Source organism: Sparus aurata, chromosome 20 (genome assembly GCF_900880675.1).
Source record: "Sparus aurata chromosome 20, fSpaAur1.1, whole genome shotgun sequence".
Taxonomy (NCBI): domain Eukaryota; kingdom Metazoa; phylum Chordata; class Actinopteri; order Spariformes; family Sparidae; genus Sparus; species Sparus aurata.
The window spans coordinates 17,795,047-17,819,653 of NC_044206.1; the positions used below are offsets into that span (position 1 = coordinate 17,795,047).

Consider the following 24,607-nt stretch of genomic DNA (forward strand, 5'->3'; position numbering starts at 1 on the left):
TACAAAACGTATTTATATCCCACCATAATTTGTATGTTTTATTTAAATGACATCATTTACACTTGAATAGTTTATTTACACACCAATATTAGACAGTCTTAGCTGAACATAGGCCCATTTGATCGGAATATAGATGCAGAGATGTGGTATTTTTCGTACACAAAAAAGAATGATAACAAAAATAGTATTGCTTTTACATCTTATTGTCAGAAAAGATTGTTTTTATCTGTCTGGTTGTTTGAAAGTAAGAGGACCTAACAGTTATTCATCCATGAAAGAGTTACATTCTTTAATAAGAGTTGTTAAAGTGATTATTGTTATAGATTACGTGATTAAACAAACACAAACTACTTTGGAAAGATGACACATTTTAGCCGCTAGGTGTCAGCACTCACTTCACACTGAGCGTGCTCGTGCCCCCCTCACCTCTCTTTCTGGTAGTTGTTGTGCATGGGCTTGTGCTGCCTTCGTGTACAGTTGTAAAATAGAGACTCCTACAAACCCACTCATAAATAAATACGGGGTTTCGGCTTAGTTGCAGATTACGCTTTCGTTGGGGTTGTCTATACATGATGATAAATAAATAGAAGATACGATACAATTGCTCTTTACTACCTCAAAATAAATCCAACATACATACATGTAGTGATTACAGGAGACAATCACACATGCCATGTTGTTCATGATTTAATATGGAATTGATCACTTAACATCGGAGGGGAGGGGACACCACACTGCTTTGATTCATGCTGTCAACTTTCTGATCACTGATCAGGAGTAGAATCGCTAGATTACCGATCGACCCTGAATGCAGCGCCTCCGTGGCTCACATGCTATCAACACATTGCATGATGCTAGCACTTCCACAACATGGGAGAGCAAAGTGACAGCGTGCTGGCCACAAGTGAAGCCTAGCCTGCTGGACATGAGGACAGAATTACAGTTAAAGTAGTCTTGTTGCTGTTTGTTTAGGAGAAGCTGCCAAAATGGTGAAGGAGCAGTTCAGAGAGACAGATGTGGCCAAAAAGATGTGAGTGCAACAAACTGTTAGACAGCTAGTTAGCTAGGTAGCTAGCTAGCTAGCTCGCCGGTTAGCCAGTGTCAGACAGCTTGCAAAGTGGCTCATGTTGACAAGTTGTTTGATACGTTCATATAAAAGAGGATACGGTACAACCAAAGTAACCAAAGTGTGAAGTAATTTGTTGATGTTACAGTTATGATACTGTAGTTCTGATACGGCAATGAATTGTTTGCTAACTTTAGATGGTATGCAAAAAAATGTATGTCACACTGTTAAAAATGCGACTGTTGAGCTGATGTTTATTTTATCTGCACAGTAGCTACGAGTGTCAATCGAGGGATTTAAATAGATGATAGTGGGGGGATGATAGCATGCATAAACCTCAAATTAGTGTCAGTTAGATCTGTTTTTTAAGTACCTTGTTTATCACCTGTAGAAAAATATGTTGCAGCAGGAATACTGATATGACAATAAAGTAGACCTTGGCATGTTATCTTCAGTTGAAATATAAGGTAACGCTTCCGGTGCTTTGCTGTTGTCCTTGTTCACAGAAGCCACATCTGCTTTGGGATGAAATCTGCTGAGCAGATGCGACAGCAGGCCCACATCCAGGTGGTCAGCAAGAATCTGTACAGTCAAGACACCAAACACACTCCTCTGTCCTATGGAGTGTTGGATCACCGTATGGTATGACATGAACAAACACTTTATTGCTGCTTGAACACATGACTCCACACTTCTGTACACTGTATAGTCTGGGTATACCGATTATCAGTCAGATTATCGGAGGGCCGACATTCAGCGTTTTCTGATTATCTGCATCAGTGATTTTTTCAGGCAGATTGCCAATTAACTAGACTAACTTAAAAGTGTGTAACTTTGCCTCTGATGCAACATCCATTCAACCATCACTTAATCTTCCACCCACAATAACATCTTATAGATAAGAATTCACCACTAGTGGCCTCTAAATACTGCATAATCTGAATCCGTAGTAACTAGCAATGTATTTAGTGGAGATGAAGTATTACAGAGCTGAAAAAGGAAATAATTTTTCAGTAAAGTTCCTCAAAATTGTGCCTAGGAACAGTACTTGAGTAAATTGTACTTTCATCACGGGTTGCTCGAAATTGTGACGCAAAGATTGACATTTTTACTGCAAATGAACATCCTTTTTCAGTCTTCTTGGCTTCTAATAATTGGCCGACCCTTATTCATGGTCCTATTTAAATTTTGGCATGAATCACACATGGGATGTTTGTCAATATAAAAGATTATTTTTCAGCTTGAGAAAGTCTTAATAATGCTGCTGGTTCTATAATTTTATCATCCGTTCATTTAATCTGATATGAAGCATGACATCATATAGCCGCTATCCATCCAAATACTGCAGGCTCATCTCTCTGTCCTCACGCTTCCTGCAGGGCACCAGTGAGAAGGACAGACCCTGTTTGACATGTGGGAAGAACCTGGCCGATTGCTTGGGACATTACGGCTACTTGGATCTGGAGCTGCCATGTTTTCACGTCGGATACTTCAAAGCCATCATAGGGATTCTACAGGCAAGTTTACAAACGAGTAATAAGTCAATGAGTTTACATAACAGATGCCACAAATACACATGGTCTTAAAAGGCTGGATATAGTTATATAGATCCATTTAATTGGTCATTTGTAGACTCACAATGTGCAAGAAGAGGCATTGATATTGGTCAAAAAGATATCTTCGTGGTAAATGCAGCAAGCAGTAATATCATGTTTCCATTGGGTGTCACTAAACTATCAAAATGAGAGCAGGTAGAATATACTGGTTTTGTGAATATAGTGTGTGTTTAAGTTCAAAGTAAATATGTGTAAGAATCATCACCAATAAATCACACCTTTGTTTATTTAAATTCCTAGTTATTATCAGGTATTTATTGCATATTAATGTTGTCTTAATTTCTCCATTTAGTAGTTTGAGCTTCTGTATGTGACACTGATGGAGTTCCCTCATTCTAATGTGGTATTGTGTCATGTCTCCAGATGATTTGCAAGACATGCTCAAGCATCATGCTGACAAAAGAGGAGAAACTGCAGTTCATGGATCAGCTGAAGAGGCCCAACCTGGCCTATCTCCAGAAACGAGGACTGAAGAAGAAGATCTCTGATAAATGCCGCAAAAGGACAATCTGTCTGAATTGTGCCGCTTTCAATGGTGAAAAGAGATATTCTCCTCGCTGATGTTTACTTTTATGACATCAGTTTCTCGTGCCAGCCATCCTGATGCAATAATTGGCAAAAAGCTGAGTTAAGTGTCTCTTTTGCCCTCCAGGACCGGTGAAGAAGTGCGGCCTACTGAAGATCATCCATGAGAAGTACAAAACGACCAAGAAGGTGGTGGATCCTTTTGTGTCAGAATTCATGCAGTCCTTTGATATCGCCATCGAGCACAATAAAGTGATGGAGCCTCTGCTGACCAGAGCACAGGTGACCTTTTTCGCTCTTTCACGCTGTGCAGCTGGTTTCATGTAGTGTTATCATGTTGTGGTGTAGCAAGTGGTGAACCTGCCTCGGTTACAAATGTTACAGCGGAAATATGGCTGGGTATCAAACCGCAGTATTATTCACTTACTGACACAATAAGTGTTTAAAATTGTAAAATATAATTATTCTGTATATCAATTTCATAGTTACACATTTAAATCTGGAAAAAATGATATATTGATAAGTTTGCATATTTTAGGAAATGATTAAAGAGTTTTGTAGAAAATCATAGTTGTACTCCTTAAACTGAGTTATGAAAGCAAGTTTTATTAGACGTGTTATTATCAGAAACATCCAAACAATATTCATCTCTAGGCAGAAACCTGCACAAGCCTTCATTTAGCCTCATCTTTCTTGCTTATCATTTCCTCTCTAGGAAAACCTGAACCCTCTGGTCGTGCTGAACATGTTCAAGAGGATTCCCCAAGAAGACATTCCCCTGCTGCTGATGAACCCCGAGGCAGGCAAACCTGCCGACCTCATCCTCACCCGCCTCCTGGTGCCTCCTCTCTGTATACGACCCTCTGTGGTCAGCGACCTGAAGTCGGGCACCAACGAGGACGACCTCACCATGAAGCTCACCGAGATAATCTTCCTCAACGATGTCATCAAAAAGGTTCATATCTGTTATTGACAGTGGCTACTTATTATCTATCCTGTATAGGATATCCTCAGGGTCTTTTAAGACTTGGGGTTCTAGTGGAAGACTACATTTCAGACTGAAATAAGGGCCTTATTCAATAATAATGAGCTGTGGTGCGCCAAGTGACTACAAACTTCCAATATCATCAGCCCTGAGCCCTCAATATTATTTCAGTTTCCAGCAGCCTCCAGCTAGAATAAATCACATTTTTCTGAGCATACCACTTCAATAACAATAAGGCCAGAGGACAAACCCCGGGCCCGGAATCATCAATCAATTATTGGATGTCTTATTTTTCATGGAGACGGCCGACATTAACAAACTCTTTTCGTATTTAGCATCGAATGACAGGGGCGAAGACCCAGATGATCATGGAGGACTGGGACTTCCTCCAGCTGCAGTGCGCTCTTTACATCAACAGTGAGCTTTCTGGCATCCCCCTCAACATGGCACCTAAGAAATGGACAAGAGGATTTGTACAGAGACTCAAGGGGAAGCAAGGTATATATATTTTTCTGAAATTTGGATGCCATCTTCACAGTTAACTAGGAAATAGAAGATACATCCCCCACTGTATTTACCTCCCAAGATGTATTTTTACCTTCAACGTTGCCTAATTTTTCTTCAAAATCTGTCAACTTCGGTTACGTAGAGAGTAAAATAATCCTGTACAGTATGAAACATTCAACAAGGGGAAGATTTAATTTTAAACCTGACATTTAAATATTTTCATCTCAAATGTCACCAGCTTGTGTGAGTTGTAACACCTAATGATTTATCCTTCTCAGACACATTTTACCGTAATTTGGCACTGGGCAATTGTTCATTTCAGTGAAGTGATCATTTTCAATTGCAGACAGACTGATTCATTTTCTGTAAAAATTAAGGTCGTTTCAGAGGAAACCTCTCAGGAAAAAGAGTGGACTTCTCTGGCAGAACCGTCATTTCTCCCGACCCAAACCTGAGGATCGATGAGGTGGCTGTCCCTGTGCATGTGGCCAAAATCCTGACGTACCCAGAGAGGGTAAACCCTGCACCGCGGCTTCAACAAACACACTGAACAACCGCTTCCATGATAGAACTGAAGTCCTTTAAATTCGATATTATGTTACAGGTCAACAAAGCCAATCTGGAGCTAATGAGGAAACTCGTCCGCAACGGTCCTGAAGTTCACCCCGGCGCCAACTTTATCCAGAACCGTCACACACAGATGAAAAGGTGAGGATGGCTGCTTCTGGCCGCAGGTTAAAACCAAGCTCAACTGATGTGGATCAGCACATAAAATGAATCCTCTTTTTCTGTCAGGTTTCTAAAGTATGGAAACCGCGAGAAGATCGCACAGGAGCTGAGGTTTGGTGACGTGGTGGAAAGGCACCTGATAGACGGAGACATTGTCCTCTTCAATCGACAACCGTCTCTGCACAAGCTCAGCATCATGGCCCACATCGTAAGTCTAGTTTTAAGGTACAAAAAAACAATGAAACATCACAAAAGCTCTCTCTCCAATTTCTAAATGACATGAGGTCCTCTGATTATGGGGTCGATGTCGATCAGTACTCATCATTACTCTGAATGAACCCTCCACAGTTCGCTAGCAAAAGTCATTTTCAGGCTCAGTGCAGACACCGAAAGTCGCTGTTTTTATCTCTCAATCAGGAAAAAAAATGAAAACAAATTTCCTTGTTTGACAACTTGAAAAAAATCTGCTACACTTTTATGCTCTGATAATATCGTAAATTATCTACTGATTATCTGCTCTGCTGTGATCAGGCACAGATATCCATGACAGATGGCAACAAAATGGAAAATTGAAGTTATTATCTGCGCCTGAAATTGCCATCATCTGTCCCAGAAAACCAAAACGGATATAAAATGCTCCAGTTTCGAGTAGACCATCTGAAAATACTTTCAGAGTTTAAAATTGTGTCTGTGTTCAGTCTTTATTCTGATCATAAAGTAGGTCTTGTCTTTGTTGTTTCATTAAGCGTGACAGCTGTTTTTTACTGTTTCCACACTCACAGGCCAGAGTCAAACCTCACAGAACCTTTCGGTTCAATGAGTGCGTGTGCACGCCGTACAACGCTGACTTTGATGGTGATGAAATGAACCTTCATCTTCCTCAGACAGAAGAAGCCAAAGCTGAGGCCCTCGTCCTGATGGGTGTATGTATCATCACAGCATGTACAGTACAAACACATCCATTAGTGTGGGCACTCGGCAATGAAAAGCTGTCTGTAGGAACTGTGATGTTCATTGGAAATTGACTGCAATTTAACACAAATTACTCTCCTCCCTTCCAGACAAAAGCTAATCTTGTCACTCCAAGAAATGGCGAACCTCTGATTGCTGCTATTCAGGACTTTCTAACAGGTTAGTGCCTTGATGGTTGAAAGATAATCACAGCGCTCTTTTGTACGATGTCAGGCTCCAGGTTCTTTAAGTTTACCACAAGTAAAGGGGAAAATTGTCAATTCTAGCACGTTTTTGTCTGGGAAAGCATACTACGTGTGTGAAACAGGTCACTGATTGCCTAAATGCTTAAGATATTTAAAGAATCCATAACCCTTTTCTGTTTTTCCACCTGATGGGGGAGCACTTCAGTCATATTTCAACATCTACTCTATTTTATTTCCATTAACCTTAAGCATTTTTCTCCCTGCTAGGAGCCTACCTGTTGACGCTGAAGGACACCTTCTTCGAGAGATCAAAAGCCTGCCAGATAGTGGCATCCATTCTTGTGGGCAAAGATGAAAAAGTCAGGGTCTCTCTCCCCCGCCCGGCTATAATGAAGGTACATCGCTGTTGTGACATTATTACATAACTCAGTGTTTGTGGTCTGCCTGCCGCTGACATTGTGCCATGCCATGTGTCCATCAGCCCATGGCTCTGTGGACGGGCAAACAGATCTTCAGCATGATTCTGAAGCCAAGTAAGGAATGTCCGGTCAAGGCGAACCTGAGGACCAAGGGCAAACAGTACTCTGGCAAGGGAGAGGATCTCTGCTCCAACGACTCATGTGAGTTTCTTCAGTACAGACGTGCACTTAATGCGTCAAACTAAAAGGTTTTATTTGGCTTCGTCATGAAGTTTAATGTTGTTTATGGTTCTATATAATGTCAAATTATTCAAACCTTCACTGAAAAAGACTTTCACAAGATCAAAAACCTTTCTGATGAGATTCTCCTCGAAACACTTGGTGACATGACAGATTTTATTTTTTTTAATAAACAAATTGTTTTTAATTCAACCACAGCTCCAAAAATGATGGTAAATTAAAACAGAATGTCTTACACAGAACAAACTGAATCTCTCCCCCCCCCCCCCCATGATGTAAAACATTAAATATGTTGCTTTTGTACTGTTTTCAATTACATTTTTTTTTTTTGTGATCAGCTTTTTATTGACACCATTTATGTCACTCAAACATGTAAATCATTTGCTCCTCCTACTAGTACAAGTACTGTAAACAGATGTCTACATAATAATGAACAGAATATTTATCAGATGGTGTCTAAAAACAAAACAACACACACACGTACCCACAACAAGGTACACACCCATACCCACCCAGCGGTCTCAAAAAGAAAAGAAAAGAAAACACCTTGTCTAATCATCAGCCACTGAAGATCTATCCAGGTCCTGTGTGACTGAGGTCATCATATTAGAGACCTGTTCAGCAGAGTCCCTCCAGAGGTCAATAGTTTAAATTTTTGCCTTGTTTATCCTTGCTGACGAGAGCTCAAGCATGATTATATCCAGAAAGTAAGCCAGCCACTAGAGAGTGAATGCGGGGGCAGCCACCGTTGGACTATCATTTTCTTGGCAGCCGTTGATCCAGCCAGCCAAATTTTCCTCTGTCTTTCAGTCAGTTCTAAATTAGAGTCATCATTTAATAACCAGATAATGGGATTTACAGGAATTGATTTCCCTATCAGATTAGATACTGTTGCTGCTATTGTATGCCAAAAAGCATGCACTTCTTCACATTCCCAGACCATGTGTAAGAAAGTCCCCATTTGTTCAGGTTCACAAAAAGTACAATAAGGATTAGGAATGGCCTTAGTGATGTATCTTTTCTGAGGGGTCCAATATGTCCTATGACATATATTAAAGTGTATATGTTGACGGTTTGGATATTTAGAGCAGTGAAAAATGTTATCCCAAACTGCCTCCCAATCAATTATGTTTTCCTCAACATTTAGATCTCGCTCCCATGTCTTGATTATTGGGAGTTCACCTGTAGCTGCCTGTATCAATCTTGTGTAAACCATGGACACTAATCTTCCCACAGGGAAATAAAAGAACACCCAAAGACTGGGTGGGCCTCAGGAGCTTTCCCCCAGGATACTCCATGACATTTGAGTGCCGATCTTAAGCACAGATAACTGTAGAAAGATGTCTTAGGGATATCAAAATTAGTCCTGAGCTCCTCAAAGCTTAACAAACCCTTTTCATTGAAAAGTTGTTCCAATGTGTAAACCCCCTTCTCACTCCACTGTCTGTATACAAAGGGCTTATTACCAGACAATAAGTGTGTATTATGCCATAAAGGAGTATGTCTGTGCCATTTATTAGTATATCCCAAGTGTCCTATTACCTGCCTAAGATTAGTTATTGTATTCGTAATAGGACCATAGGTTAACAAGCTTTTCCTCAGACAGACACCTGCAAAGGCAAAGTCCTGTAGTCTCATTGGTCCAATAAGTTGCTGTTCTATTTCCCTCCATGGGACAGTAGATGAGGGGTCCATCCACACCTTAAGAGCACGTAAATGAAAGGCCAAGTGATACATTATAAAGTTGGGAAGCGCTAATCCTCCATTATTGGTGGTGCGTTGCAAAGTTGGGAATTTTAGTCTAGGTTGTTTATTGTTCCAAATATACTGCCTAACAGAGGAGTCAAGTCTCTTCCAGTATTTTATTGGTGGAGGTAGGGGAATCATTGTACTTAAGAAATTCACACAGAATGTGTGGGGCAGAATGTTCATTTTCACCACCGCTATCCTGGACCTCAATGATGCTGGTAGAGCAGACCACTTGTTCAGATCCCTTTGAATATTGGCTAAAATGGTCTCATAGTTATCTTGGACAACTCGCTGCATTGATGTATGTCATTGATGTATGTATGACGGCACCCAGGTAAGTAATTTTGCTTTGAATTGGTATCCTATGACTCACAGGTAGATTTGCTGGTTTATTATTTAATTTAAGCAAATTGACTTGTCCCAGTTGATTTTTGTAACCAGATATCGAACCAAATGCACTAAAGATCTGGAGAATTTTAGGTATGGAGTCCTCAAGGTCTGATATATACAGCAAGATGTCATCCGCAAATAATGATATTGAGCTGTTGCATGACTTGAGAGAAACGCTACAGATTTAGTTTTGCCTTTTAGCTTGGGCCAATGGTTCCAAAGAGAGTGCAAACAGCATAGATGACAGGTGGCATCCCTGTCTTGAGCCACGTTGAATGGGAAATGGCTGAGTGTAAACCATTGGTTGAAACAATAGCTGTGGGGTCTGCATATAGCGTTTGCACCATGCTAATGAATTTGGACCCAAGACCAAGTGTCTCCATTACTTGCCACAAATAATTCCACTCTAAGCGATCAAACGCTTTTTCCTCATCAAGGGATGCTGATGGTGTTGGAAGGTTTCTGGCGTTTGGGTATAAAACCAGTTTGGTCGGGATGGACTAACTTCCCAATAAAGCGCTCTAGGCGTAGTGCCAAGACTTTGGAAAAAAGCTTTATATTAGGGCTGTCAAAGTTAACGCGTTAATCACGCGTTAACGCAACATCCTTTTAACGCCGTTAATTTTTTTTAATGCACGATTATCACTCGGTATTAAAAAAAAAAAGGAACACGCATCGTTTCATTTACGGCCATCAGTGGCATCTGTAGTCTTGATCCAGAGGGTGGCAGAAGAATAAGAAAGGGAATCAGAAGAAGAAGAAGCAGGGTTGGCGTTCGGGAAAAACACGAAAGTGGGATGAAAAGCGAAAGTGAAAGTAAATGGAGAAAGGACTAATGAACAGCAAATTCACTTTCAAAACACTGCCAGATGGTTCGGTCCATAGGACAAAAGTTATCTGCACGTACTGTCAACATGAAATGAGTATGTCGAGTCTCAAATATCATTTGCAAGCCAAACACATGGCAGATGCAGAGAGCCCACCGCCCCCCTCGCCAAAAGCAGACATCACCATGTTTTGATCCCATTTAGGGTAAGGGGATATTTTTTGAGCCTTTTATTTTCCTGCATGATTTGAAGTGTTGAATAAACATTTTCATAAAGCAAGCATATTTGCCCTTTCTTATGTTGTTAAAAGTATTAAGAACATGAAAAAAATACAGTAAGGTACATTTAGAACAGAAAGAAATGTGCCAAAAAAATTGCGATTAATCGTGAGTTAACTATGGACAAAATGCGATTAATCGCGATTAAAAAGATTAATCGTTTGACAGCCCTACTTTATATCAGTCCCCAATAGACTTATCGGTCTGTAATTGGCACACTCGGTTGGGTCTTTGCCTTTCTTGGGTATGACAGATATTAGCGCAGTGTTTGTCTGTCTAAAAAAAGGGCCCTTTTCTATTGCTGATGTTAGAGATTGTAAAATTGTTGGTCCAAGTATATCAAAGTATTGCAATAATAGTTCTGATGGGATTCCATCTAACCCTGGTGTTTTGCCCTTCTTAACTCCCTTTAATGCTGCTTTAAGTTCCTCTAGCGATATTGGTTGGCCTAATTCTTCTGCCTCTTCTGGAGCTAAACAAGGCAGATCCAAATTTTTAAAGAATTCCTGGCATTGCGCTGTGTTGGAGTTGGAAGAGGACCTATACAACATTGAGTAAAAAGATTTAAAGGTGTTGATATTTTGGGGGTTTGCTGAGATGTCATGTTCTGTACAAATACTGTTAATTGTAGCTCTGGACTCACTTTGTTTTAGTTTAAAAGCAAGTAATTTACTTGGTTTGCAACCATTAGAATAATAGTTTTGCCTCACTCTATGCATTATGAATTTAGCTCTCCTTCTCAGTAAATCATTCAATTCTGCTCGACTTGTCACAAGAAGATCATGTACAGGTTTAGGAAAAACTATTCTTAAGAGACAGCTCTAAAGATTGACATGTTCCTCTAGTTTGGCGATCCTTTCCTGTCTTTTCCTCTTCAGGTTAACTGAAAAGGAGGATGTAAAGTCCCTAATAAATCCCTTTGTCGCTTGCCATACAGTTTTCAATTACATTTGTGTCAAAAAAGGATCAGCAAATTGCCAGTCTGATTAATTTATTAACTTTTTTTTAAGCTGATTTAAACAACTACTTGAATTACGTGTTTTGTTGGTTTCTTTGAATCATCAGTTAGGACAATACAAACACATTTTTCTATCATCTCAATGAAACCCAGTGTGAAGTCTGTTAATGATAATATTATGTTAATGCCCATCCCTAGTGTAAATCAAACAATAGCATGATATTTTCTTCTTGATTAAAGAGGCCAACCTACTTTTCCACCTTATCAACCGTTGAATTGATTTAAATACTTTTTAATACTTTTTTGTCAGCCTTCTCCAAACCTCTCAGACTGCACCAGGGGTGTTTAGACAAGCTCCCACACTGTTATATTCACCATGGTCCTCTTTCTATTCTGGGATGTAATGACGTCCGTTCTTCTCACTTTCCCTCGTCACTCTCCCAGTTGTGGTGATCCACAACAGCGAGCTGATGTGTGGTAGCATGGACAAGGGCACATTGGGATCTGGTTCCAAGAAGAACATCTTCTACATCCTGCTGAGAGACTGGGGACAGCTGGAGGCCGCTAATGCCATGTCCCGCCTGGCAAGACTCGCTCCTGTTTATCTCTGTAGGTGGTCAACTTTTATCTTCCAATTGAACTGTAAACTGAGATGTCTGTCATCCCAGCAGAAGTAAACCTAGAGAAATATTTTGTTAGGATTAGTTTGGCTCATAGTAGTTCAGTGTGAATCCTTTGTCCATAGAAATCCATAGAGATATTGATTGAAGCTTTTTCTTAACCCCATCTTTCAGCCAACCGCGGCTTCTCTATCGGCATCGGTGACGTGACACCTGGCCAGGGTCTGCTGAAGGCCAAACAGGACCTGCTGGATGATGGTTACCAGAAGTGTGACGAATACATCGAAGCCCTTCAGACGGGAAAGTTGCAGCAGCAGCCCGGCTGCACGGCGGAGGAGACCCTGGAGGTAAATGTGACACACATAGTGTAATGAGCCATGTGCCACGCCACAACACATGTAAGGATTCATTTATCACCTTTATTTGCAATTGACACCTTCCCGGCATATGGCACATTCACACCAGGTGTGACTCATCAGCTGTGTGACACACTCTGACCTCAATAGGCCAAACTCTGTCCTTATTTTTCAATAGAAAAGTTTATAAATTAGTTGGTTAGCTGTCTTTTTCCCTTTCAGCGGCTGGGCAGATCTGTAGTGCAAGAAGAAAACTAGTTAGCTAATAGTGGAAATGCCAACAGTAGATGTCTGATAAACAATAAACACTTTGTCTGTCAGAAAGCACAGACAAGATTTTTCCATTGATCCACACAGAACAAGGCCAGAATAGAAGCTGTCGTAGTCTTATGTTCGCATAACATGCACTACTCGGTCCGCGTGGATGGAAACGTGTAAGGAAGTTTGTTTGTGTCTTGGCTGTTCAAGTGTGTTTCATTTGGTTTCATTCGTCAATAGGCTCTCATCTTGAGGGAGCTTTCTGTCATCAGAGACCGAGCCGGCAGCGCCTGTCTCAGGGAACTGGACAAGAGTAACAGCCCTCTGATCATGGCTCTTTGCGGCTCTAAGGGTAAGCTTGATGAAAAGGAAATTTTGCTCCACGTTTCTTTGAGAACAACAACTTTTTGTGAAGGCCAAAGGCACGGCAGCTTTAAGATTATCCTCTAGGAAATACTTGATAATGGGAATTGGGTGTACAACCTAAATCAGAATCTCAATAGATTTATTTACGTGAGCATACGAGCTGTGATATTGCAAGGTCTTTCAAACAAAAGAGTTATCGATTATCCAGCACTTGGTCTGTATGCTAAATACAAAGCTTGAGCTGTAATGAAAGATGTAGCTCTGTATGAGCTGCTGAGGGAGAATAAGGTTATAATGGTTCTATGAAGGCACTTTCTTTTATATAGCTGAGACCTTAATTAGTGGATGTTGTTTATTTACAACTGTGGAGAACATTGGAGTTCTTTTTTATTCCCCAGGAACAAGTTGCCCTTTAAATACAGATAAAATCGACTCCACTCTTCTGCTCGAATGGATCCCAAATTGGGAATCTTTGCTCATGTTTCTTGTTCTTTTCTTATGATTCATGTCTTGTTTGGTGTTCTTACTGTGACTCACCTTTTAATTATGTCTCCTCTGGCTACATGCAGGATCCTTTATTAATATCTCTCAGATGATAGCCTGTGTCGGCCAGCAGGCCATAAGTGGCTCAAGAGTGCCCGACGGCTTTGAGAATCGATCCCTGCCTCACTTTGAAAAGCACTCAAAAGTAAGATCCAATTAATATATTTGAATCAAGTGTCTTTATTTTCATCAAGGGGAACGCACACATTGTACTCTGAAATTGTCAGTTGAAAGGGTTTGGACATGTTACCATGTCTCCTTTTTCTATTGCATTATTCATTTTCACACGTCACCGTAAACAACGTTATGTCGCATGAAGGGTTCACCAAGACTTTTATTTATATTGTTTATTCATATCTCTCTTTGACTAGGGATCATGTGCAGAGGAAAAACACATGAAATGATTGGATAAAGAATATAAAAACTGCAGGACAACAGTAACTCTCTTCACATGTCTATTATAATTTAAAGGCCGGATAATTGCTTTGCTCTTTCAACAGCTGCCTGCCGCGAAAGGTTTTGTGGCCGACAGCTTCTATTCTGGCCTGACGCCCACAGAGTTCTTCTTCCACACCATGGCCGGTCGTGAGGGTCTGGTGGACACCGCTGTGAAAACTGCAGAGACGGGATACATGCAGGTAATATGTGAGGATTCTCACTCCTGATATTACATAGCTGAACGGAGGTGTGTGAATTTAAGGCCTTTGTTGTTGTCCAGTAAAGTACATGTTGAGCCCTTCTGATATTTCTTCATTGTTGAAATAAAATCCAGCCCATTTACTGTCTTTTATGCACTTTAACAAGGTTAAGCCAACCCACAGCGCCTTTCGCACAAAAACGCGATAAAAGAGGCTGGCCTTCCAAACACCGCCTAGTGCAAATTATTGATCAAAATAATAAAAATGGTGACGATTAAATAAAGTATTTTTAAATGGCATAACTGAGTGAAAAACACTCAAACTTAAATAACCTTGAAGTCAGCACACTACAAGTATCTACAGATGAAATAAAAGCCCTGAATGTTAACAAATTGTAAAAGTTTCAATTAAAGGTCCAATATACAACGTTAAGCCTCACTTGATGTCAGGGAACAACTTTTTGCTGTGGAAAGATATAGTGGAGTAAAGAAGTCCTTAGCAGAGAGTGACATAATACTCCCTCTGTGTGTTGTTGTTACTATTATTATTATTATTATTATTATTGTTATTATTGTTATCATCCTCTTGCTTGCCTAATGTACTTACATCGTGACCTCACGTGGTCCACAAAAGGGAAACTTGATTTGGGAGTGAAGGGAGAAAGGGGAGCTGTGGCCGACATGCTGGTATGTTTGGCCTCGGATGCTGGTGCTGAACTGCGACCAGTAGTGCTGCTCGATTTGGCATATAGGACCTTTTTTGAATTAAAATAATCCACAAGATTTATTTTGATAAGTTTTGGCACTCGATGTTTAAACTTCTAGATATGACTTAACAATATTAAATGTACACAGAATTACATTTCTTTTTCAGCAAAGTAAAAAAAACTGTCAGAGATCAGCAACAGCAATAGCTATCTAAAAGAACACACAATGCTAAATTTCCTCAGGGTCTCTTTGGTGTTCAGGACAAATTTCAACCCAATCCAGTTAAAGAGAGCCCTTGAGGTTTAGAGCACACATAGAAAATTATGAAATATAGCTCCAGGGACTGAATTTCAAAGATTCATAACAGTGTCTAAAGTACAGCTATATGGTTTTGCAATGCTGCATGAATTTGTTTATCTGTTTGTTTTAAAGTGCTTATAAAATCCATGACATTTACTGAGAAAAGTTCTGAATTCTGGTCATTCGAAATGACTCAGAAAATAAAGTAAAACGTGACAAAACAGTCAATCCTCACAGGGTTACATCTGCAGTGAAGCTTCAGATAAATACGTGGATTGTGAGTAACTTTCAGGTCAGCGCAGTTAATGTACTTTTTTCACCTGTGTCTGGACAGAGGCGTCTGGTGAAGTCCCTGGAGGACTTGTGCTCGCAGTACGACCTGACAGTTCGCAGCTCCACCGGCGACATCATCCAGTTTATTTATGGCGGCGATGGACTGGACCCCGCAGACATGGAGGGAAAGGATGAGCCACTGGAATTTAAGAGAGTCCTGGACAACATCCGGGTGAGTTAAATTGGGAGTCGGCAGTTTGTGGACATGCTCGGCTCGGCATTTTCTTTCTTTTGTGTGGTTTTATTTATGTAGTCCAAAATAATGATCACATTGCCTCATTGGGCTTTGCAATCTGTATAGTGAATGTTATCCTCTGTCCTTACACCCACGATTCAAGTCAGGAAAAACTTGCCATACTTGCCAAAAAAACGATGGCTGAAACCTCAGGATGAGCCACAAAGGAGGGATCCTTCTCCCAGGACTGACAGACATGCAATAGTTTACTAGTTTGCTTTGATTGAATGTTTGATGCAAATGAATTAAGTTAAATATATGTCTTCACTTATAGAGTTATCCAGGAGGGTGGCTGAGCAAGGCTGAGTCACATGGCCTCCACTCCACCGTGGTGACCACACAAGCACCAAAAAATACATCAGTCCAAAAAAAGATTGTTAAAAAGTTGTTCTTTTAGTAAGCAATGATAAAACAAATCTGGAGAGGTGCCGCTCATGACCAGAAGGTCATCCATTCACTTTTCAGAGTGAGGAAGAAGTCTTTACTTCATATTGTTTGTCGTTTATTGATGCTGGCTCGACCAGCCTATCCTGCATCACTAAATCCTTTAAAAAAATCAATTGGATTGTGCAATGGATGGTTGTCATCATCAGCCCTATACCATACCTCATCGAGGCTCCTATAGGGAAGAACTTTATATCTGTGTATCAGTAGAATGAGCCAGCACTCTGGGAGAACAAATTCTGGTATATATAGAATAGAGTCCCACTGCGAGAAGCCTCCTGCCGGCCAGAGCGGCTGCTCATTAGCAGAAAATCTCCTTGTGGAAACGCACGGAAGCTGACTGGGAGGGGAAGAAAATCATTTTTACTAATAAATCTTGCAGCATTTGAATAATTGGATAAAATTACAGGAAGTATGAATAGATTTTCTCTACTGGAATGTGGTCATCTTGGCAGAGTAATTTGATCTTTGGTTAAGAATTGATTTTCCCACTCACTGTTAATAAAGGAGTGCAGATCTCGAGGCAATTTTAATGGATTAGATTCATCTCCTGGTCTTTACTCGTTGTTTCTAAATCCTCTTCATCATAGATGTCATCTTTTTGTTGTTGCATCACAGGCACTTCAGAATGAAAACCATCCGTCCCATATTAAAGGGTAACACAATTTTACAAATCAAACATGTTCACAGGCCTGCGGGGTTCTACTGCTTATGTAAAAAAATAAAGCCTTTTGTGGCTCCAGTGGAAGCTGCATGTAATCTAACTTAATCTAATCTAAATTGACTCCAATTATGTTATTAAACAGTGCCCAAGTGTATTTGTTTGCCCATTTCAGCATTTTAAACACAAATTATTTTATTTTTTTAAATCTGTCTGCGAGAGAACAACGGCATCCCCAAACGGTTCACTAGGGGACAATCTGCTCTCGCTCTTCCTTTCCCGTCTGCTGACAATCACACATATGCAGAGGGAGAGCGAGAGAAACCAACAACTTCAGCCCCCCTAGTATTTTCCAACTGAAGTGTTTCTAGAGTTTAGAGTCCATACTGGAGACATGAAAGCAGATGGAAAATCTGATCGCCAGTCAGTCTTCATTTTCCCAGGAGATTTCATTCCCCATGGCAGATAAAATTATTCAGTCAATGCACGGCTTATGGGAAACCAATCTGCTCGCTGAAGGTGTCATTATTCTATAGCCATTACATTGTGCAATCAACATTTACTTCACGATGAACAGTAAATGAAAAGCTTGTTTACTGCCAGGTGAATTTGTCACAACTGCAAGAATTGGGCCTTTTTATAACCGTGATTAAGAACATATTTACTCACGGCGTCTGTGTCATGTTGTTATTATGGTGTGATGAGCAGTCTGTCATTAGTGTATATTGCCACCTGTGTTTACCGCTGTGAGTGTGGTAATTATTAGCAGAAGCCTGTTTGCAAAAGACGATTGATCCCAGACAAGGTTGGCTCTGCAGGAAACTGCTCTGCTGCATGTTAATCTGTTCTCAGCACGGCCGAGCACGAAAGGAAATAAAAGAATAATAGTGCAGATATCAGTACATTAATCTTTCTGTCCTCTGGTTACACTAAACGGTGCAAGCAAATGTTGCGACATATGCAACTGCAGGTAAATGCTGATCAGAAAAAATAAAAGAGATGCTGCCAATCAGAAGGTTACACTTTTTTGCTGAGGCTGGAGTCTCTTCAGATGCAATTAGAATCACATAACGGGAGCTTTCAAGAACTGATGACCTTTCGATTGAGTGCTGCTTATGCATTGTTAGCAACTAAAAATACCTTTTTTTGATTCCTCTCCATTATCCCTCCCCCCCAACACAGGCAGTCTACACTCGTCCAGATGAGCCTGCACTCAGTCAGAACGAGCTGGTCCTCACTGCAGATGCCATCATGAAGAGAGCTGACTTCCTGTGCTGCAGAGACAGCTTCCTGGAGGTAACCTCATCACAATACAAAACAGAAGTTCAGTTACCAAATTTAAATCCTTAAAGGGGCACTAAGTAGTTCTGGACATGAGATTCACAGAAATTTTATATTTACAATATTAATGAGGTAATAATACAGACTCAGCAATATTTATTTCTTCTGCAAGTGAATATGCAAGCTGATCTCAGAAAAAAAATAAGGTCCTCAGAAGACTGTTTGAAGCTAGAAAGGTGGCAGGGTCCGCCACATATAAACAAAGAAACACTATATGAATTTGTGTTGTCATTTGTTTATTCAGTCATGAAAACAAACAGTTAAAACTTACTTTGTTGTTTAAAGGTAGAAAACTATGAAAACTCGTGTTAAGGTCTTGGAAGCTAGATGCTTCTTAATAGCGCCGTCTCAGCTTGTGTGTTATTCAGTGTTTGCTGACTGATGGTGCAGTAACGGTAGCGGTGGTTAATGGCGCAGAGAGAAAATCGAGACGCCTCCCGTGGTCGTCACAGTGCAGCAATCCTTATCCTTTGTCTCAGTGCCTTCGCTGGCTTTTATGCAGGATGCTATAATGAGGAATAACGTAGCAATTAACATAGCATTGTAATTATCATTAGGACAGTCCAGACAAACACCATCATTATATGAATTCAAAGCCATGCAGTTAATTGTGTGCCGGCTGTCATACGTGTGGATCTTTCCCCCCTTCTCCCTTTTGTGAAGGAGTTAACTGACACAGGCTCAGAGAAGTACCTGCAGGTATTGTGACACAGCATGCCGCATTGTGGTTGAGCAAAAATGAGAGTGGTGTGTCGACGAGCGTTGGAGCAATTGAATAATTTATCCAGCAACGGAGGTCGTCAGTGTGCTTTGATCCACGCTTTCACATCCGACTGCTCTTTTTGAAGCACTGCTGATGGTTGTGTAACGTTGTGATTTACTGGGCATTCTCAACATTTTAACTGTTTTACTTTAATAATAACAACTGCATGAGATGTGTTTCATGTGTCAAACAGCACACAGGTTTGTTCTAAAACACATCTGTGAGCCTCTTGATCCACTGAACTTGTTTAACTGTCCTCCGTCAACTGTAGGAGATAAGGAAATTTATTAAGAGCATGTCAGACAGGATCAAGAAGACCAGAGACAAGTATGGCATCAACGACAACGGCACCAGCGAGGTAGGCACCACGTGTGGGTGATTAATGTGCCGATGCAGAGATATCCTTCAGCTATGCATAAAACTTAATTGCTCCTCTCACTTTCTCTTGTAGCCAAAGGTTCTCTATCAGCTGGACCGCGTAACTCCCACGCAGCTAGAGAAGTTCCTTGAAACCTGCAGGGATAAGTACATGAGGTACAAGACTCTTGTCATTGGTTTTATTTGTATCCAATTATCAGCAGAACAGAGATTGGTTTGGAAAGTATTTCAGAGTTGTTTTTATGCTCCCACGCACCAAAAACCCTTTTGCTGCTAGGAGACACTTAATGCTCTACTTAAGGAGGCTTAAAATGTGCCTCCCATTCGAGAAGGTTAAAAGTGCAAAAAAAAACAAAAAAAAAAACTGGGGACATGAGCACAAGGAGGAGGAGGAAGAAAATAGTGGCAAGGTTATAAGGCTTCCTGATGGTTCCTGTGGGAGCTGTCGGTATCTCTAACGAATTTCATCTCAGTCCATCCAATAGTTTTTGAAGAGACTGACGGACTGCCACTGCCATCCCGAGAGCCTTTAGCAGTCTGTTAAAATGTGCTGGCAGCTGGAGTCTTGTCTTTTTAAATCCAGACTTTCTCTTGAGGCTATTAAGATGATTCTCATCATAGTATGATAATTGCCAAGTTCCAGCTAATTATCAGTTATATGAAAACAATTTAATGGAAGTTAAGAGACTCTCTCCTCTCGTGTGTTTACTCCTCTAGAGCTCAGATGGAGCCAGGCTCGGCGGTCGGGGCCCTTTGTGCTCAGAGCATCGGCGAGCCCGGAACTCAGATGACCCTGAAAACGTTCCACTTTGCCGGCGTCGCGTCCATGAACATCACTCTAGGTGTCCCTCGCATCAAGGAGATCATCAATGCCTCTAAGAACATCAGGTAAAGAGATGTTTCTCCACGTTACCTGTGCCAGTGGGGAAAAAGAAGAAGCGTCAACTTCAGGCTTTGTAAGAAGTCTTAGGAAATTATTGAGGGTGATTGATTTTTTTTTTTTGTGTGTGTGAGTTTTGAGGGCCCTAGACCTCCAGCAAAGCCTAATGTTGAGTCAACGCAAAATGAGCTCGGTCAAAGAAATTTTATTGAATGCAACAATAATGTTTGAAGAGTAATTTATTGAAAGTCCTCTGCTCTCCGCTCAGCACCCCCATCATCACTGCTCACTTGGACGTGGAGGACGACGCTGACTTTGCCAGGCTGGTGAAGGGAAGGATTGAGAAAACACTTCTGGGAGAGGTACTTCACACCTGTAATAATTTACTCACTTACTTGACTGTAGCGCCGAGCCGTGATTAAGACAAGGTCTTGTGTTGTTTCCTCCTCAGATTTCTGAGTACATTGAAGAGGTTTTTCTACCAGATGACTGCTTCATTCTGGTGAAATTGTCCCTGGAAAGAATAAGACTGCTGCGACTCGAGGTATCACTGCTTTCCTTTTCTGCTGAAAGAGTGTGATGGATATCTTTCACGTGTATTTCCATGGATGCAAATAAGTCATCAAAGCATTTGGCGTTAATATAGAATAGGCATGAATAAAACTCATGTGAGGGTTACAGCTGAGTCCTCTCTCCATTTATTGTCACCAGGTTTTCAAGTGCTACGATATGGATTAGAGCTTTTGTGTGTGCGGTGAGAACAGTAATGGTAACCGTGCCTTTGACATTTTTTCAGGTTAATGCAGAAACTGTACGTTACTCCATATGCATGTCTAAACTACGGGTGAAGCCAGGAGACATCGCCGTGCACGGGGAGGCGGTCGTGTGCGTGTCTCCGCGAGAGAACAGCAAGAGCTCCATGTACTACGTGCTGCAGTCTTTGAAAGAGGAGCTTCCAAAGGTGAGAAAAAAGACGTTTGTCTCGTGCATCCTGGCTTGTTTTTGACTTCAAACACAAGCTTTAATTGATTTTTTTTTTTTTTTTTTTTTTTGTTTCTGCTATATCTCACATTGTTTATTTTACACCTGAGTCAACAGAGAGTGAGAGAACATGGATGAAAACATATTTGCACATATTTGCACATATTTGCACAATGCTGCATACTCAAATACTCGTACAGTATCACAGGTTGATATGGATGTTTTATACATGTTCATTTGTATCACCGTGTGGCTGAAAAACAGCGATCGCTGGAAACGTCACTAGTGAAGACCTGGCTACATTACAGATTACAGACTTATAGTTGTTTACGAAAAATGATCATTCCCACTATTTGTGATTAAATCGCAGTATCTGTCAAAATAGCCGCAAAATGATTTTTCTCACCATATTGTGCGAACCATTACCGCCTTATAGAGCTTTCTGCCATCAGTGAATAGTCACCTATTTTTATGTCCAGAAGAGGGAATAAAATCAGTGACGCTCATTAAATAAATTTAGCAGAAACTTGGGAGTTGTTGTTCTAAACACCTGAGGGAGCGCAAGTCCAAAAGTCAGTCTTTGTTTTAGCTCCGCTTTTGTCTCCTGAGAAAAGTTAGTGGCTCCTCAGTTGCTAAATACTTAACCGCTCTAAGTTATTTACGTAGTAACATTTTTTTTCTCATTTGTCGCTTGAAAAGGTGGTGGTTCAAGGTATTCCGGAGGTTGCCCGAGCCGTCATTCACATCGACGAGCAGAGCGGCAAGAACAAGTACAAACTCCTGGTGGAGGGCGACAACCTGAGAGCTGTCATGGCGACGCACGGAGTGAATGGAAGCAGGACCACCTCAAATAATACGTATGAGGTATCTACCATGGGAGGTTTTAAGCCTGGATTAGAGGCGAGCGTGCAGGGTTATTGCGGACACACGTGACTTCTCAGATTGAACAGACGAGTCGAGCTGCTCTCCTCATCTCTCAGTTTGTGCATCCCAGATTCCTTTCCTTACCTCCTCACCCTTACTGCCTACTACTGTATTTTCATCATCTCTCTCATGTTACAGTGTTGCACTGGTGCACCCAACTTCTTCATTTAGTTGCACCCAATAAAATATTTTAATTGAATTCTTAAGACATTATGTAAGTGATTTTAACAGAAAATCTGTATAATATTTATTCCTTATTCAAGGGTAGTAATGTTGGTGTAATAAGCTAGCAGTTAGCCTTCAGCAAACACTGAAAAAGCACTATAGTAAAACAAACATAAACAAAGAAGCAGTTGTGACCTTTCTCTTTGGTGCGGTTGCAGCTTTTTAAATGCCACTGATAGCCTCTCACATTCAAATGCTCCCCCGACACTCTTTGCAGGTGCATTGCCACTGAATCCCTGGCTTTGTGAGGCCCAAGACAATTGTGATTACTTTACAGAAGTGCAAACAAACCAGTGCCCCCGTCCCCAAATCCTCATGTGGTAATTAATAAGGAAACGCTCATGACAAACATTGCCAGATGCCCCGTCTTGTTCTTAACCAGCAGACTTCTGTTGAATCTGAATCTCCGATTTGTGTTTCACAGCCTTGCTTACATTTTCTCTCCGGTTTGTCTCACGACTGACAGAAACAAAATGATTTCATAGCAGGTTAAAAGCAGTCACCAGCAGTGTTTGCTGGGCTGCTTCACGGAGGTCATTCTTGCACTGTGGTCTGATAACAAAACGATTTGAAAGTTCTTATTGCTGCTAAGCGGAGCATTCAGCAGTGAGTGTCAGTGAAGGCCTCAAGTACATTTTATCTCAGTAATTTCAAATGTATCTATGGGAGCTGGGGGCGCTTGTTTTGTTTATTGATTGTGGGGACTTTTCCTTGTATTTTTCTAGGTTGAGAAGACTCTGGGTATTGAGGCTGCTAGATCCACCATCATCAACGAGATTCAGTACACCATGGTGAACCACGGAATGAGCATCGACCGGCGTCACGTCATGCTTCTGGCAGATCTCATGTCCTACAAGGTGCGACCAGTAGAAACCTTAAAGGATGTCCTCGTACTATCGATGCCGGTAAAGATAATTTCACCCGTTTGTGTGTGCTGTCGTTTGTCCACGCAGGGGGAGATTCTGGGAATCACCAGGTTCGGTTTGGCCAAAATGAAGGAGAGCGTCCTCATGCTGGCCTCCTTTGAGAAAACAGCTGACCATCTCTTCGACGCCGCCTACTTCGGACAGAAGGATTCCGTCTGTGGTAAGCTCCATCTCTGTAGTGAAAGAAGACTTAAACCTTTGATCAGTCTGGGTGTCAACACTTCCTGTGCTCCTGTTTCAGGTGTGTCGGAGTGCATCATTATGGGGATCCCAATGAATATTGGAACAGGACTGTTTAAACTCCTCCACAAGGCCGACAAGGATCCCTCTCCAGTCAAAAGGCCTCTCCTCTTCGACAATGCAGACTTCCATATACCTCTGATCACATAGCACTGATGAAAGACACAGCCTGCTGTCTGCAGACATCTTAAGATCATCTTCAACAAATACAGAAGTGCCTGCCAGAGTGTCAGATTCCTTTAGGACTGTGTCTTCCTTTTCTTCTGATGCCACCGACTGTAAGAACATTGCATTTTGTTCCACAAAATAAGTTTGCTGGCGTGTAAGATATAGTGAGATTGCTTTTTATTTTGATTGAAGGAGGAGATTATGGAAAACTTCAGAAGCTTTAAACAATCGTTCTTTACTGCTTTTTTAAACTTGTTTGTAAAACAGTGTGTTTCCTCTGTTACATAATTATACGTTTCCTTGCTGCAAAGGCACTGAACTCAGTGAAGTTCTTGGCAAACTTGAGAAAGATTACCTCCTAATCATGAATTAGACATGACGTCTTTTTTTTTTTGTAGTATAATATGAACTGTGTTTTTTAGCATTGCAGCATTGCAAAAAACCTTTTCATTCACACTGTAAAAATCCTCGATGTTCACTTTATCTCTTCTGTAAAAATTCAGATCAGCAGCGGTACATTGGGGTTAAGATTTCCCTTCCTGTATGAAGCCTTTTCATATAATAATGTATATAATGTAATAAAAAGAAATGAACCAGAAAATCATGGGTAATTAAGTCATTTAAGTAATTTTCTTCTGTAGTACAAGAGTCGAAGCTCAGAATCATTGACTGTTTGCCTTTAAAAATTGATTAAAAATTGGCAGTCACCTGAAGTGTCAAGACTTCTTGGGAATGAAGTACAATGTCGACATATCGAAGGGAAGGTTGAAAAAAGTAGGGAGACCGCAGGAAGTGCCTTGTTTTCATTATAAAGTGAAACATAATTTCCAGGACTAATTTGAATTTAACCGTGTGCTGAAAACAAGGAAACAAG

General features: G+C 40.9%; 1 protein-coding gene across 2 annotated transcripts; it reads left to right on the top strand.

Moving 5' to 3' along the window:
• The first annotated feature begins 801 nt into the window (after positions 1-801).
• polr3a (polymerase (RNA) III (DNA directed) polypeptide A) lies at positions 802-24,334 on the top strand. Of its 2 annotated transcripts, XM_030400508.1 has the most exons (32): positions 802-1,030; positions 1,573-1,708; positions 2,446-2,583; positions 3,046-3,217; positions 3,335-3,489; positions 3,923-4,162; positions 4,528-4,690; positions 5,077-5,213; positions 5,304-5,407; positions 5,495-5,636; positions 6,211-6,351; positions 6,490-6,559; positions 6,853-6,980; positions 7,067-7,205; positions 11,891-12,055; positions 12,241-12,413; positions 12,921-13,032; positions 13,616-13,734; positions 14,090-14,227; positions 15,569-15,739; positions 18,090-18,203; positions 18,912-18,947; positions 19,283-19,369; positions 19,463-19,545; positions 20,107-20,277; positions 20,538-20,631; positions 20,721-20,813; positions 21,066-21,230; positions 21,950-22,114; positions 23,125-23,256; positions 23,353-23,485; positions 23,567-24,334. In XM_030400508.1, the coding sequence occupies exons 1-32, from the start codon at positions 987-989 to the stop codon at positions 23,713-23,715; spliced, it is 4,209 nt and encodes a 1,402-aa protein (XP_030256368.1). In that variant the 5' UTR covers positions 802-986; the 3' UTR covers positions 23,716-24,334. The 2 variants fall into 2 exon arrangements, with proteins under 2 accessions (XP_030256368.1, XP_030256369.1); XM_030400509.1 differs by lacking the exon at positions 18,912-18,947 and having other exon boundaries at positions 803-1,030.
• Positions 24,335-24,607: the final 273 nt, after the last annotated feature.